This window comes from Phoenix dactylifera, chromosome 13 (assembly GCF_051530095.1).
Source record: "Phoenix dactylifera cultivar Ajwa chromosome 13, Ajwa_hap1_PhDact_Kaust_v1.1, whole genome shotgun sequence".
In the NCBI taxonomy this organism is placed as follows: domain Eukaryota; kingdom Viridiplantae; phylum Streptophyta; class Magnoliopsida; order Arecales; family Arecaceae; genus Phoenix; species Phoenix dactylifera.
This window is the reverse complement of record NC_143202.1, coordinates 8,324,221-8,341,040: the sequence shown is the minus strand read 5'-3', so window position 1 is coordinate 8,341,040 and position 16,820 is coordinate 8,324,221. Positions and strand designations below refer to the sequence as shown.

The following is a 16,820-nucleotide window of genomic DNA, read 5'->3' as shown; positions in this document are numbered from 1 at the left end:
AAGGGGGTTATAGTGAATTCCCAAGTGAGACTTGGGGAGTGGACGTAGGAGCAAGGGTTAGCTCCGAACCACTATAAAACTTGGTGTTTGTGATTGATTGTCTCTCTTCTTCTTCCTCTCATATCACTCACAGCACATAGCAATTAATTAAACAACTTGCAATAGTTTTAATTAGTCATTCACAACGTTTTAAATAGCTAAATTATTTTAAAACCCAATTCACCCCCCCTCTTGGGTTGTCTATCTGGGCAACACACATCTCCTTGGAAACTCATCCCTGCAGCCTTTCTTCTTATATTTTTAAGAGATCTGATTCCCGATACCTGCACCAGACCTGCTTCCAGTAACTACTTAGTTTTGAGTCTTCTGTTAAAAATCCTAGCCATTAATATTCCTTGTTCTAAGCCCAAAATCTCAAACCTAGAAACTTCCTTCCCACTCCTAAGCCCTCAAAACCTCAAATATGTTTATTCCTTGCTTAATTCGCCGCATAATACCCAAGACAAATCCAACTTACTTATCTGGGCAGATAGCCTCATTTATCTAAAAAGTCCACAAGTTTCACTTCCCTATAATCACATCAGAGACTGGTTTCACTGAGGCTTTGTTGATACAAGTTGACATATCCTCCAGACACAACACTCGAAAAACAAGCTGCACCCAGGCATCCATTGCAGGAAACAGATACAACCTCCTCAATGGGAGAACAGAACCTACTATTTTTAGGTTGCGAAAAGTCTTAATTCTTTTTCACCATAAATAGAATAATCTTCCTTATTGTGCACAATATGCATTGCAGATTTTGGTCATTACATACATTACCTGTAATCTGTTGATCTATATCCAGGACCAAGTTCTAAGTTGATACATGTTCAATTTTTTTATAAATTCCGATTTGATAAACTTGTACTTTTTTAGCTGAAGACAAGCATACTGTATTCTAGGATTGGGGAATATGGCTGAACTTTTGTTAGTTTTTCAGTCTGCAAAAGCACAGTTCCATCAAGCTGAGAAAGACAACATATAACCCAACTCAAGATTCAGAAATAGTGAAGGGCATGTGTACCTATTGCAAGAAACTTCAGAGAAGCAACCTGGCAAAAGCACATCTTGCATTCATATCAATGCAATCACCTCATGTTTGAGAAGAGACAGGTCAAGTGCACCAGGTTTCAGCTAAAAGTTTGAAACAGTGACAGACCTACATGTGCTTCATAATGAACTAACTTCAATTACATCAGATTCTATATCGTGCACAGAAAAAAAATAAACATGCATTCTAATGGCATTCTAATAATTTTTTAATATCACATACATGAACCAAAATTATTTTTTATTAAAATTCACTAGTTATACATCCTAATAGATAGCATGCATCTTTTACTCAACTCATCCCAACCAGAATGAAAATATTCCAGTAGATCAAAAAAATCAATTAGAAAACATCATGAAATTTCTACTTAAGAAGTTATATTTTTCTATGCATTTGTAAACTACAAACCAAAAAATTGAAAGAAAAAAAAGCTTAAGAAAAATTCGGCATAACCAGCATAAAAGAAAATAATTAAGTATATTTTCATTGCAAAAAAGTTAACACGTTGTATGTTCAAAAATATGCAGAGCATATATGGAACATAAAATAAGATGCCAACAACAGCACACAGAAATTGTAATACAAAGCCTGACATACTAATCAAAGCCCTTTACTCCATTGAAGAGACAAACAACTTTGTCAAAATTGAGTATAGAATCTTGAGAAATATAATCAACGGACATAAGTACAGACTTACTTTCAAAGTAATCAATAGCCCAATCATTAAGAGCTTCCATTATCAAAGGCCAAAGACTCCACATCTCCAATGAAATTGTTGGGGAGACAAATGTCATATAGGAGACAATTTCCAAAACTTCTTCAAAAACATCTGCCAATCGTAAAGAGAGTAACAAGAGAAACATAAGTTCAATTCAGAAAAATGCCGCGGACTTTCAGGAAGAGTTGTAACAAGATAACAAGAGACAATAGGTTCCTAAGGAAGACACAAGCTTTCCAAAAGAGCACCTATTGGAAAATCTTAAGTGAATCTTATATATCAGATAAAGTGACATTAACATATACAAAAAAACAAAAATATCAGAGATCATTACCAAATAATATCCTCAGACTTGATAAGATTGACAAAAAATTCACTACTTGCAACTAAACTAGATAATCAACCATTAAGAAAACAACAAAGGCTACTATTTACTATTTAACAAATATTACTAAAAAATATATGCACAACAAACAGGTAACATTTAAAATAAAAAGCTAAAAGAAGGGAGATTTATTACTCAAGCACATATAGACATATCTTCTATTATATAAATCAACACACGACTCCAAGCTCAAAGACCAATAATGCTGGTCATGAGCAATTATAGAAAAGGTGGAGGATTGGCGTCAAGTTAGCAGCCTATCATCAAAAGAATGAACAATCTAATCGAAATCAGTATGATTTAAAAGCCATAACACACACAAAATATATAGCTTAAGGCTGGTTAGCTATTCTTGTTAAAACTTATCCAGATTGCAGAAGCTGACTTCGGCAAGAAGTGCTGACACTTGGTGTGAGTCCCACCAACTAAATAAAGGATTACTAGACGCAATCACCAGAACCAGATTAAATTCGAATTACTCATCCGAGCTAGGTCCCAATGGCTTTGACTCGATTAACAGAAGCTCTACTTTCGGTCTCTTTCTTCCGGAATAGATGTACTAGAGTATGAGGCTCCTCAACCTTTTGTCACGAACTATAAATGCAGTCTCACTATGTGTTCAACAAAAAAGTTTCCATAGTTATTTATTAACTCAAGTACCTTAAACACATCTTATGTAATCTTCGATGTATCTATGGAATAACTTAAACAACTTACAAACTTATGGCTTCTCTATTACTTTGTTTCTTTAATAGCATATATCTCTCATCTTTCTCTTTTCAATTTTTCATTTTTGGATAAGCATCAAAACAAGGACTGCATACTTAAATATGCATATATATTATATGCATGTATATATGCATATTCATATCATGTTCCCATGCCTAGGAATTTGGAAACTACCATTTTTGACACATGAGAACACTCAGACACTTGGCACCCGTGTCACGTGAACAAGTAACAATGATGATGAAACAAATTGTTAGCAGCACCAGACAGGTTTGTCAATTTATGGTTCAGATTGTGATGAAAATTTTAAGCTGACTAATATACGTAGATTAGGTTTCACATTGTGACCCATATATGTAAAGTTAAATCCATTGCCAAGAAGACGGAAGAAGATTAATGAAAAAACAAATTTCCTTTTTGGTTCTAATCAAGGTTCGTGGTACCGACGTACCGGTGGGCACCGGTATCGGTACCGAACCGGCCAACAGCGAATCCGTGGACTTGAAAAAAAAAAACAACGCTCATGCGCGGATGCATTAAATGCCACTCTGGGGCATTAAATGCCCCACGCGAGCTACCCCGTATGGGTGCACTGCCCTGCGGTGCGAACCGCGCACAGGTGCACTGCCCCTCGTGGGTGCGATTCCCTATTGGGGAATCGGCCGCGGGCACGGTTCCCTACGCAGGGAATAGCGCGCAATTCCCCGCTCACACGAGGGCGCGCTGCCCGATGTGGGCAAAGTTCCCAATGCAGGGAACCGCGCATGGAACCCCGTGCGGGCGTGGTTCCTAGCTCGAAAGACCCCGCGCGGGCGCGGTTCCCAGCTCGGGGAACCGCTCTCGGAGAACTACGCGCAAGCACGATTCCCAGCTCGTGCCCGTGCGGGCGTGCGAGGACCCCTATTTAGGACCCGAGCCCGCCGCACCATCATCCCATTACTTTCGGGCATGAGGAGGCCAATGGAGGACGCCTAGCATGGAGGAAAGCCCTCCATGACCTAGGAGGCTATGAAGAGAAGCGGCCCCAACGATGCCCGTACTTAGCCTCGGCACACCCACGCACACCCGCATCACCTTGGCCGAGCCTTGGCCAAGGCAAGAGCAACCAAGAGGAGCATCAAAGGCAAGACCATGGCCCCGCATACTTGACATGGGTGGAAGTTGCCATGGCAAGGTTGGCCTAGAGAGGGCACATCATCAGCAAGACCGTGGCCCCACATGTTTGACATCTATGCCAGGCACCCACGGCGAACGCACACCAAGACAGCACGCACCCACGGCCACTGCAGAGCCTGGCTTGGCCAGGCCAACCTCGCAAGCTACAGTGCTTTGGGCGAGGTTCTGCGAGAAGAACCTCGCCAGCTACAGTGCCAGGCGCGCCCAGAAGAAGAGACAGGCCTGACGAGGTTCAGGCCAAAGAACTTCGCCAGCTACAGTGCGCCAGGCGAGGTTCGGCCTGCCCAACCTCGCCTGCTACAGTGCCGCACGCCAACCAGCCCGCCAGTATGCTCGCGCGCCCGCCCGCGCGCAGCCACCAGCCCGTGCACGCCCGCCGCGTGCGACCCAGCACACTCGAGCGAGGTTCGGCCCAACGAACCTCACCAAAGTCCTGCGTGCGTCCGACACGCGCCCGCCTGCGCACACAGCGCCCGCCCGCGCCCGTACGGCCTGCGTGGCGCCCGCCCGCGCCCGTACGGTGCCCGACTGCGCGCACGTCGCCCTGACTATGCGCGGCCCCGAAGCCGCACGCCCTATCCGCACACGGGGCCCAAGCCGCGTGCCCTATCCACCCGAGACACGCGCCCAGGCCGCACGCCCCGTCCGCCCGAGACACGCGCCCCGGCCGCCCGGGGCGCACGTCCTGCCCTAGGTTGGCTGCAGCCGGCCTCTACATGGATTTGATGACTAAGGCAGCCATCCCTCTTCATGCTAAGGGTGGCCACGCTTTGGCCCTTTGGAGGCACACATGGGAAGCTATAAATAGGACCCAAAGGGGCATCTTTTGCATCCTATCTTATCCTATCTTGTATGTTGTATTTTCGGCCTTGAAGGCTTGGGAGGGACTTAGTCTCTATTGTATTCGATCTTGAGGTTGTCCAAGACTTGGGCTAGGAGAAACCCATCATAGTTTCCTCTAGATATTTTGCTTGTAGCTTCATTTTGGGAATAGAATCAATCCTTAAGCTTTCCTCTACATGTCTTCTTGTGAGTGATTGTTTCTCTTCAAGCCAAGGGTCGGGCCAAGCTGTAACCAGTAGACCCGCCCCTTGTCTTGATTCCCACGGCCATCCAAAGGAGTGCGTCCATCACTTCCAACAAGCTAAGGGTCGGGCCAAGCTGCAGCAGTAGGCTCGCCCCCTTGACTTGTATCTGTGACCATCCTAAGGAGTGCATAGCACCCGGCATTACCCGTCCGGCCCATCTCCCTACAATTCTAAGGCATCCGCAAGGAGCAAAGGAGCTAAGCTTGGTGTGGCGACTTGGGGCTGAGAGCCGCCCTCCAACAAAGCTGCGCTTGAGCTGGTGCGAACCAGCCCGGTTCGCACCAGTAAACAGCGAAAATTGGCCAATTTCAGCCCCTATAAAGCCAAAACCATTTTTCACAGCTGAACCGTGGTTAGGGCCAGTACCGGTACGATATGAACCGACCGGTTCGGACCTTGGTTCTAATCCATTTTTACAAAAGACTAACTAGATTAGATGATAGTTTTGCGACCATGAAAATAGATGTCTGCTTTTGATAGGTTCCAAGAACATCAGAAGAAAGCAGCATAATACCATTGCTGGATAAAAATTTAGACAAACATATGACAGAAAAATGTCTTAAGAGGTGAGGCCAAACTTCATGTCATTTTGGACAAAGGTATATGTCACAATGCAAGAATTTTCTGTTCAGATTGATAATAATGATACCACGCATATAAACAACTTATATTCATTGCATATATTTGATCAGTTTCATCTGTTATATGGATCCTAAAAGTAGAAGTTGTACCTTGACCATCTGTAGTCAACATTCTCCGCATTATAGGTAATAATATAGGCTCAATTTGGACAAAAAGATGGGGAAGCCTGCTCACAGACTCAAGAATTGTGCTTATGGCACGCAAACAACCAACAGCTGCCAGAGCACCTGAATCATCAGCCTCATCATCTGCTTCAGAGGTATCCATGCACCTCCAGAATGCAGCAGCCTAGGCAAAAATTTTCATCATATATATGATAAGGAACTGCATTGCAGCGCATGAATATATAGAGCGTTGTTAGACATGCAAGTAAATTACCAGATTCTGGCATAAGCCAATAGCATACGGAGCCATCTCTTCACCAAATTTGTCCACAACAGTCTCAAGAGTGAAGACAAGGTCCTCATTTTCAACTTCATTCATGAGTTTGAAAAACTCTGCAAGTGAAATTAAGAATCCATTAAATAATGTTCCTTCAGATGGAGATATTTATAGAATTATAAAAAAATACATACCATCGAGCAATTGAGGAAGAATTGGACGGATCTCATTTAGATCTGTATCAGAAACAGCACTCTCATAGAATTCAAGAGAATAAAAATAAAAAGGAAGTACAAAGAGTTGAATGAGGCCAAGAAAACATGCCTTTGCATGCTTCAACGAAAGAGCGCAATGCAAAGACTGAATCAACACGCACAGGAAGCTCTGGATCATGCAATCCTGAGACAACAGAGTGTAAAGCTCTGCGAAAATTGTTTTGGTCTTGAAAGTTGATATGAGCATACTGCCCTGCAACCCATGCTGCCTGATAGTCCATCATACAGATGAAGCAATTAATAAAAACAAGTAAATTTGTAAAGAAAAAAAATAATAATTCAGCCTTTAACATATAGACCTAAAAGTGGATTTAAAATGAAATAGATAAAAACAATCAACAAAATTGACTCTCATAAATCCAGTTCTAGACATGGGATAAAAAAAAAGGTAATGATATCATCCAAGAATAAATGCAAACAAGATTTTGCTTCCAAAAGTCAACAAACACTTTGATTCATCCAATTTATTTAAATATTGGATGTTGAGAAACTTACAACGGTAACAACTTAACATATCTCAAGGCATGCACACACATTTATATAAGGAAAAGCAAATGAACCCCACAATTATCACACATACTTTAGTTTTTATTGATGAGAGCTAGAAATGCAGATGGGCAGGAATATGCACTTAGCAGGTAATGACAACTCACATGCATTTATTTTGTCAGTTCCTACTTAATGCATTCTAGTAACATAATTTACTAGACATCACTATGATCAATCTCTTACAGATTATTATTTCTACCCAGCCTATCAATACATGAACTGCATGGCTGATAGAGATCATCTCCAATTGGATTTAAAGGCAGTGGTGAATAGGCTTCATGATTCAGAAAAGAGGCATATATTGCTCTTAGAGGGGTAATACTGTGTTCTAGGAAGCCTGACTATCAGTATAATTAAGTCCAAGTCTCAAACATCATCCTAACATGAATGGATTTGAACAAATGGAGAAATATTTAGCCAGTAATACATAGCTTTGGAGAAGCCAATGCATTTGTTGGGAAAGATGAGCTTGAGCGCAGTGTGATTCACTGCAAAATACATATTTACTGAACTCAATTCATGCACTACTACTTACTGGCAGAATGCCTTCAAATGGGCTTACATGAATACTTTTGGCTTGCAGATGATTGGGAGATATTGTATGCTAGAAATGTACCAAAACTAAATGACTGCATTTGACATCTGCTCGCAAACCATTTCATTCAATGGGTGTGAGAGAAACTAAAGCACATTGCTACTTATCCATTCAAAAGTGAGAAATCACCTCACACATTGCCGGTGTGAAAAGTTGTACATGCACTATGTCATGCATTTAATGCTAGGTGCACTAGCCAGCACAAAAGCAGAGATGTGTGTTGATCCTCTCAGCACAGAGACCATACATGATAAGAAGAACCTATGATCAGCTAACTTGAGGATTAACAAAACCAAAAGGACAGAGAGCTACACAAGCCCAATGTTCCTCCTGCACCTTACCACTTTACCACAGGGCAGGTCAGGGTTCAAGATGTCTATCTGAGAGGAACATAGGAATCCTAATGGCTGACTCAGGCCAAGGGCAAGGAGACGAGTGGGAAGATGTAATCAAGATGATGACTGGTCCGTTAAGGATTCAAATGAACAGCAGGGGCACATTACGGGGCTCTGCAGATCATGTTATCAATCATGATAGGGTGCAAGGGCCAATCATGGGACCAAGGCCAACCATGGTATCAAAAATATGATGGCAGGGTGAACAAAGGAACTACTAAGAACATCAGAACCAGCAAGTACTGCTACTCAAATTAATAAGGCTGAGCAAAAAAGGTATCGAAGTAGTAGTACTAAAGAGAAAACAATTAATGCTTTGGATGCTTTGGCTTGTGGCTTGCCCAAATTATCTAGACACGACAACAATTAAAACACAATAGCTAAGGTTGTAGGAGTACTGGTGGTGACGGCGGTGTAAGCACAAGACATAGGCAGAATCGTAGGGGTCAGTAAGCCCATTTACCTATAAGGTCCAAGGTTCACCATACCGGTCGGTACCGTACTAGACGTACTGTACCAAACCGGTATCAAACCAGTACACAGTCTCGTACCATACTGACACTCGGTATACCTTGTTGTCTCATACCATATCGCATACCGACATTATAATAATATAGTATCAGTACACGATCTGGTACCGAGAAGGTGAACTTTGATAAGATCAATTTGGTCACCATACCAAGGATTCCAATCTCAGAGTCAAAGGTAGATAGGAAATCACCCAACTCCTGTAAGGCCATACCAAAGGAGGGGTAGGGGCAAGGGAAAGGGGAAGCTATAGATAGCCACAAGGAGTACCAAAGCTCTGGATGGGGACATTGACAAGACATGGATGCTATCACAGAGGAAGTTGGCTCAATAAGATGGTCTAGTGCTGATGATCAATATTCATAGCAAGGTGGATCATCCGCATCCCTTATGTCATAGCAATAACTTTTCCATGACACCTTGACTTCTAGTCATCATAAGAGGGATCTCCTCCATCATCTCCAATGATCAGTCACAAGCAAGGCCTACACATACAGTCAAACAATTCCAGAGCATCTTGATGCAGTTGGTGTTTCAATATTAATGCCCATACAGATTGCTCAAGTTGCATATTATCATGCACAATATGTGGAGTACATAAGCACCATTAGCGGTACCACAAACAGATACACAACAAGAACATGGTAACTAATGAGGATGCGTACAAGCATGCAAGACAGTCAATGCAGTAGTTAGGTGAGGACAATGCAATAAAGAGTGTACCACTAGCATGATGACCTGCCAGGGCCAAGATGACTCATGCTCTGTGATGGCATGGCGCATGTTGGGGCATACCCTGCTGTCCGGTGATCGAGACAGGTATCAAAACCAACTTTAAAGCCTTACTTATATGAACAACAAACTTATTTTTTATATGGCATTATTAATATCTAAACATAAAAGTTTTGCTCATTCAGTTTGTTTGATGAACAGACCCACCTGAAACAACCTCTTTCTATTGAGACCAGTTTCACAAAAAACTGTGAAAAATATAGAATTATTTTACATCAGTTAGTACCTGAGCAAAAGTTGTTTTCCAAAAATTGAATGTGAATAGAATATATACCAAAATAACAATGAAAGATCTGCTCAACCTCATTGGTGGTTGAAGATGTCTCTAGTACTGCATGAGCACAAATATAAGTGTATACTTCAAACCAAGGTTCGTCGTATCAGTACCGGATCTCATACTGGTGCCACACTAGTATAGTGTGGTACAGTACGATACTGAGTGTCGGTACGCCACCGGTACCAGTACTAGTACCGAACCGGTACGGTATGCCGGTATCGTCCGGTATGGTACGGTACGGTACAGCATACCATGCTTCAAACGCATACCGGTATCAAACCAGTACGTAGTCGCGTACCATACTGACACTCGGTATACCTTGTTGTCTCATACCATATCGTATACCGACATTATAATAGTATAGTATCGGTACACGATCTGGTACCGAGAAGGTGAACCTTGATAAGATCAATTTGGTCACCATACCAAGGATTCTAATCTCAGAGTCAAAGGTAGATAGGAAATCACCCAACTCCTGTAAGGCCATACCAAAGAAGGGGTAGGGGCAAGGGAAAGGGGAAGCTATAGATAGCCACAAGGAGTACCAAAGCTCTGGATGGGGACATTGACAAGACATGGATGCTATCACAGAGGAAGTTGGCTCAATAAGATGGTCTAGTGCTGATGATCAATATTCATAGCAAGGTGGATCATCCGCATCCCTTATGTCATAGCAATAACTTTTCCATGACACCTTGACTTCTAGTCATCATAAGAGGGATCTCCTCCATCATCTCCAATGATCAGTCACAAGCAAGGCCTACACATACAGTCAAACAATTCCAGAGCATCTTGATGCAGTTGGTGTTTCAATATTAATGCCCATACAGATTGCTCAAGTTGCATATTATCATGCACAATATGTGGAGTACATAAGCACCATTAGCGGTACCACAAACAGATACACAACAAGAACATGGTAACTAATGAGGATGCCTACAAGCATGCAAGACAGTCAATGCAGTAGTTAGGTGAGGGCAATGCAATAAAGAGTGTACCACTAGCATGATGACCTGCCGGGGTCAAGATGACTCATGCTCTGTGATGGCATGGCGCATGTTGGGGCATACCCTGCTGTTCGGTGATTGAGACAGGTATCAAAACCAACTTTAAAGCCTTACTTATATGAACAACAAACTTATTTTTTATATGACATTATTAATATCTAAACATAAAAGTTTTGCTCATTCAGTTTGTTTGATGAACAGACCCACCTAAAACACCCTCTTTCTATTGAGACCAGTTTCACAAAAAACTGTGAAAAATATCCCAAAATTATTTTACATCAGTTAGTACCTGAGCAAAAGTTGTTTTCCAAAAATTGAATGTGAATAGAATATATACCAAAATAACAATGAAAGATCTGCTCAACCTCATTGGTGGTTGAAGATGTCTCTAGTACTGCATGAGCACAAATATAAGTGTATACTTCAAACCAAGGTTCGTCGTATCAGTACCGGATCCCATACTGGTGCCACACTAGTATAGTGTGGTACAGTACGATACTGAGTGTCGGTACGCCACCGGTACCAGTACCAGTACTGAACCGGTACGGTATGCCGGTATCGTCCGGTACGGTACGGTACAGCATACCATGCTTCAAACCCATACCCAAGTGTTTCATTATCAAGATGAGAGAACGAATAAATAGGCATACAGATTAATTAACAAATTTATATAAATCTTTTAGGATATTATAGAATAGAAAAGATAATAATTGAGAGAAATTATCTTGCTTCTTACTCAATCAATAGAAAAGGCTTTTTCCTGGGTCCTTCCTATGCTTGTAAGTGGAGTCATAAGACAATTTATCTCACTCCACCTCTATAAATACAATTCGTTTAATAAATGCACCGTTCACTATGTAATCAATAACTAAGAACCTGCTGCAGTTGGAGCTTCAATAGGGATAGGATAGAAAAGAGATTGGTAGAAAGGAATAGTTCGCCGGTAACGGCTAGTTGGCTCTATGGTGATTGCTTTGAAATCTAGTGATCAGCGAAAGCAAAGAGGAGCAAGGCAAGCAAGGCGGTGGGCGAAGCTGCCACTAGTGAGAGCCGGGGACCGCCAGCGCGGAAGGAGGAGATAGGTGATCGAGCAAAGTCTGGGGGCTGAGCGACACACCCGATCTCGAAGGTGGAGGTGGAGGAGCCGATCGAGGCGTCTTAGGAGTGGGAGGATCGGGCGGTGGTGATCCGCAGCCTTGGCCGCTGGGTGCCGGCGGAGTGGCTGGCCGAAGACGTTACTCTCCAAGGAAAAATGGAGTTTGAGGTAGAAGTGATGCCGCACGCCGACGACCACCTCGCTCTCCGGTTCAAAACGACCGCTGATCGGGACCTCGCCCTTGTCGGCGGCCCGTAGGTGGTGGTGGGCCATTTCATGCCTGATCTGGACGCCATGAAGATGGCAGTGGTTTGGATCCAGCTACCTAGGTTCCCGGTGGAATATTGGTCGAGCGAGGCGATCCTAGGATTGCAACGGTGGCGAGCCGGCCACTGACCGTCGACAGGATACGGAGCAACAGAAGGTGATGAGCTTCACCAGAGTCGAGGTGGCCATCAACGCCACCGCGCCGGCGTTCAGATCAAGGGGAAGGCGAAGGTGTTGTGACATCTCTTCGTCTACAAGAAGGTGTCTGACTTCTGTTATGGCTGCAGGCAGATCCAGCATACCGAGGCGGCTTGCAGATTTTCGATGCCAGTGATGGAGGGGGTGCCGGAGCGAACGTTGTCCCCAGCCCCCATGGTGGTGGAAATCGCCGGAGACCATGGGGAGCCGGACTCAAGCTATGGCGAGGAGATCCGACGGCCAATCTTCGGCCCATGGCTAGCGGCCACGAGGACTCAGCCGCCGTGAGAAGTGAAGGGGCCGCCGCAGCCAAGAAAGATGACCAAGTCAACACCCGAGTAGTCCTCCACTAAGCCGCAATCCCCGCCCAACCATCCGAGCTCCGCTAGCTCACCGCTAGACTTGGACAGTTGGCAAAAAAACAGCAAAAGTGGTACGGCGGCGCTCCCCCCGAAGGATTGGCTAGCTAGCGAGGAAGGCGACTCGGGATTGGGAGTGACTGAAGTCAGTCGTCGAGTCGGGTCAAGTTTCAACCCGTTGACTGACCTAGTTGACTTGGCGGATAATGCAGGTGGCATTGGGCCGGCCGGGGTGCAGGCCGACCCGGAAGTGCTGATGGTGGATGTGGGCCTGGGTCTGTCCAATAAAAGGCCCAGGAGGCCAGCGACCGGGTTGGCCAGGGCGAGGCCTGGGCGAGGCTGAGGTGGGTCGGCCCGGAAGTGCAGGTCGAGCCGCCCGTGCGGACGAGCTAGGCGCGCCCGTGGCGCCCGAACGAAAGGTTGGGCCCAACCGAGGCCCAGGAGTGTGGGAGCAGGGGACCGCCCCCAGTCCGCCTCTACCCCGGCATCCTCCCGCTCTGGCGACCCCTAGCTCCTCTCCGAGGATGGCTTCGGCTCTAGCGAGGCCTCCTAGGGCTGCTCCTGGCGTGCGACCCCGGGAGAGCATCCTGGATGAGTTGGACGCAAGGCTCTCGAGCTCCAGGCCGGGTGAGGAGGTGGTCGGGAAGGAGGCCGACGGCGGCAGGCCGGCAACTGGCCGGCCGCACTCTGGTGTTGCCGTCGTCTCCCTCAACCACCAATTGGCGGTGAGGAAGATCAGAACGGCGGTGTTGGGGGGAGATTCGGAAAGTGGTGATGAAGATAGGGTTGGTGATGGGCCAGCCCAGGTAGGAGTGTTAGGTGTTGGGGCCTCGTGCGGCAAGGAGTATGGATCAGGTTTACAGCATGATGCAAAATAAAGATCCTAGTCTGGAATTGCAGGGGAACGACTTCTCTGGAATTTCCTCTAGGGCTCTTATGGCGGTGGTCACGGGGTACATCTGTTGGCATGGAAGACAGTTTACCAGCCAACTCGCGAAGGAGAGCTAGGTGTCCAGTCTCTTTTTATGAGAGAGGCATCGATTGCTCGGCATGAGGCGAGACTTATACTTGAGCCACGGTGCTTTTAGAGTCGGGTGATGACTGCCCGCTATGGACCAATGACGGTGGATAGGGTAGCTCAGAATGGTTCGAGGTGCTCCTTCCTTTGGCAGAAGATTTGCAGGTATGTGCCCATTGCCCTGGCTAACATGAGATGACCGACCATGGTCAACATTGAGGCTGCAGACGGACTTCGAATTTGCGATCTCAGTCTGGAGCGGGCGGGCTGGAATACCAGCCGAATCGACTATCTGTTTGGAGAGCACCTCGCAAAGAGAGTCTGATCGATGCCACTTCCGAAGAGTGCTAGTCCGAATATGAGGGTTTGATGTATATCCTGCATCGCCAGAGTCAAAGTGAGAGACATCTATGGCCTCTTTCAAAGTGAGCAACACCTGAGGCAGGACTGCACCTGGATCTGAAGGCTAGGTCTTCACTCGAGGATTGCCCTGTCTCTGAAAGATGGTTTTCGGTCGGTTTCCGACGAGATCGGTGCTGAGCTGGCGGGGACTGAGCATCCAACCTCAATGCCCTAAATTTCAGATAAATGCAAGGTTCGTTGTATCAGTACCGGATCCTATACCGGTGCCATACTAGTATAGTGTTGGTACGGTACGATATGCGGTTTATTTGGCATACTGAGTATTGGTACGCCATCGATACCGATACTGAGCTGGTACAGTATGCTCGGTACCGTCCGGTTCGGTACGATACAGCATACCACGGATGGATGAGACCATGAACCACGCTCTATTTCAGTGCAGATGTGCTAGGAAGGTTTGGAGGCTTGTTAATATCCCATCGGATGCTCGGTGTCAGTCAGGCTCCTTCATTCAAGTGCTCAGACAGTGGGCCACCACCCCTCAAACCTGGTATATGGCCACTGTGACGACTTACACTGCTTACCATATCTAGCTACCTAAAAATGCCTAGATCTTTGGAGATAGCAGCTCTATACACCTAGGTTCGTTGTGGAGCAAGCTCGAGTACAGACAGCAGAGATCACCCATGCAGGTTCATCAGATGGGCCCTTGACAACTCGAGACATCTGGAGCTCTACATCTGCTCTCGTAGCACCACGGTGATCAGCTGGATCTTGGGGGCACTGGTGGCGCCGGTGAGTGCCACCCCTTGCTCTAGAATATTTGGGCTATGGTAGGTGGAGACATCGCTTTACAGGTCAAGCATGCGTATAAAGAGGCCAATGAAGCTGCGGATAGGGTGGCCTCATATGTGGCTGACCACTCTAGAGGGGCCCTATGAATCGATGAGAGAGAGTTACCTAGAGCACTCTGAGACTCATTATCTTTTAACTTATTTTGGATGTATTCACACTAGAAGTGTATGAATCATCTATTATAGCAAAAAAAATAACTAAGAAAAACAAAATTCAAAAACAAAAATAGGGAGTACATTTATCAAGTCACAATTGTTCATCAAATGCTTCTCTTTTATAAGTCAAACACAAATCTACTCTAAAGAATCATAATTGATGGAATCACAAACCATCCATCATATGCTCCTTCCTCTTAAATAAGCCATGCACATCATTTCCATTGACATAAGTATCATATTAAGATGGTTCAACTTTTATATAGAATTTTAAAAGCTTTTCTTTCTTTCTTTTTCGAGGAAAGCTTTTCTTTCTTGTTAACTACTAACTTGTGATGAATTAGTTCATTATGTCACCCTTGAGTATCATTAATTTTAATTAGTGTAACCTGTTTGATGTGTATGCTATAGCGTGTAACACTAGTTATATTGGCAATGTTCTTGCAAATCTTAAATAGAGCTCGCGAGAATAAATTATGATATAGGATTGTTCATTTCCTGAGTTATAAATGATGAAGAAGGACACCATAAATGTAAAAGCTTCAAAAAACTAAAAGGATGGTGTTATATGCCTAACAAATTGTATTGCTATTAAAATAAGTACTCCTTGTCTGAACACCAAAACTAACTCAAGAAATCAAAACATAATATTTCACAAAAAAGTTAACATCTCAGTCCTCAGCCTTTGTAAAACCATCACATGATGGAATCAAACTCATTGTTGGGAAGAGTTTAACTCTTGATAGAACCTACCAAAAAGAGTTTGGTGAATATATAAAGTACTTGAAAATGTCCCTCTTTCAAGTTAAATGACATGTTTGCATCAAATTAGAGTATAATAACAAATAGATAAGCAGAACCAGATATTGATACTCCAAAAAGTAGCTAGATATGGTTACAAAAGACAATATGGAAGACTATTGCAAGTCTAATGCAAAATAAAACGTATTCATAATGTTCTAGAAGTTCTGATCCCCAAGGCTTCAATTGCTGACTTTTAAGAGATACCCAACAATAAGTAGCTAGCATGGTTCCAAACTGTGCCAAATCAGCCAGTTTGGGATGTGCCAAACTGGTTGGTTTAGAGCATACCGAACTGGACTGGTTGGTTACCAGCACAATTTGCACTATAAATTCGAGATAGGTATTGGTTTAGGGTTATGAGCTTCAAGCATTCTTCCTTTCCTCTCGTGTTCACTCACGTCCTTAGCCACTCTCGCCCGTCTCAGCCTCGCCATCCTCACGACTATCAACCATCCCAGGTATGCTAACCACCTATGTTCCCTCTCTCTCTAACCCCTGCTCCTCTCCTTTTCTTTGCTCTGTTGCTGATCATTGTAACCCACCACCACCATCCTTGACAAAACCCTAGTCGAGCCGAAATCTCTCTTTCTCTCATTCTCCCTCCCTTCCTTGTCCCTCTTTCCTCCCCTCTCCTTAGGGTAAGGACAGGAGAGGAGCAACGGTTTGAGAGAGGGAGGGAGAGGGAAGGAGGGGAAGAGAGAGGGAGACAAATTGAGCATCAACTGCTCCCTTGCCAACACCCCATGCAACCAATTGTGGCTTTCGAAACCCCTCTCACATCTCCATGTCCACAGCCTCTGCTTGAGAAGACCACATGCATGGATGCAATGCCGAGCCCCATGCTCGCCACTAGTGCCTCCATGCATCAACACTAGCACCACCTCCTCCATTGGATACAACCTAAGTGAGTCTCCATGTTCTCTCTCCCTCTCCCTCCCTCTTCTTCTTCCTCTCTGGCCCTCTCCCTTTCTCTCCCCGTGGTTTCGATACACCATGGTTTGGTACAGTACTGTACGATACCGAGCGTAAGTCGGTACCAGTTCTTCCAACCTTGGTAGCTGAATTAAATTTCTTT

At 44.7% G+C, this 16,820-nt stretch overlaps 1 protein-coding gene across 2 annotated transcripts in view; it reads right to left on the bottom strand.

Annotated features, from left to right (window-relative positions):
- Positions 1-16,820, bottom strand: part of LOC103697654 (importin beta-like SAD2) — a 53,179-nt gene that overhangs the window by 24,491 nt on the left and 11,868 nt on the right. The window contains exons 11-15 of one of the 2 annotated variants that reach the window (XM_039116547.3): positions 6,537-6,696; positions 6,407-6,448; positions 6,210-6,328; positions 5,921-6,119; positions 1,791-1,922 (exon numbers count right to left, since the gene is read on the bottom strand). In XM_039116547.3, the coding sequence (XP_038972475.1) occupies positions 1,791-1,922; positions 5,921-6,119; positions 6,210-6,328; positions 6,407-6,448; positions 6,537-6,696 (652 nt within the window). The remainder of the gene's footprint in view (positions 1-1,790; positions 1,923-5,920; positions 6,120-6,209; positions 6,329-6,406; positions 6,449-6,536; positions 6,697-16,820) is intronic. The other variant, XM_088709695.2, reaches the window with a different exon arrangement.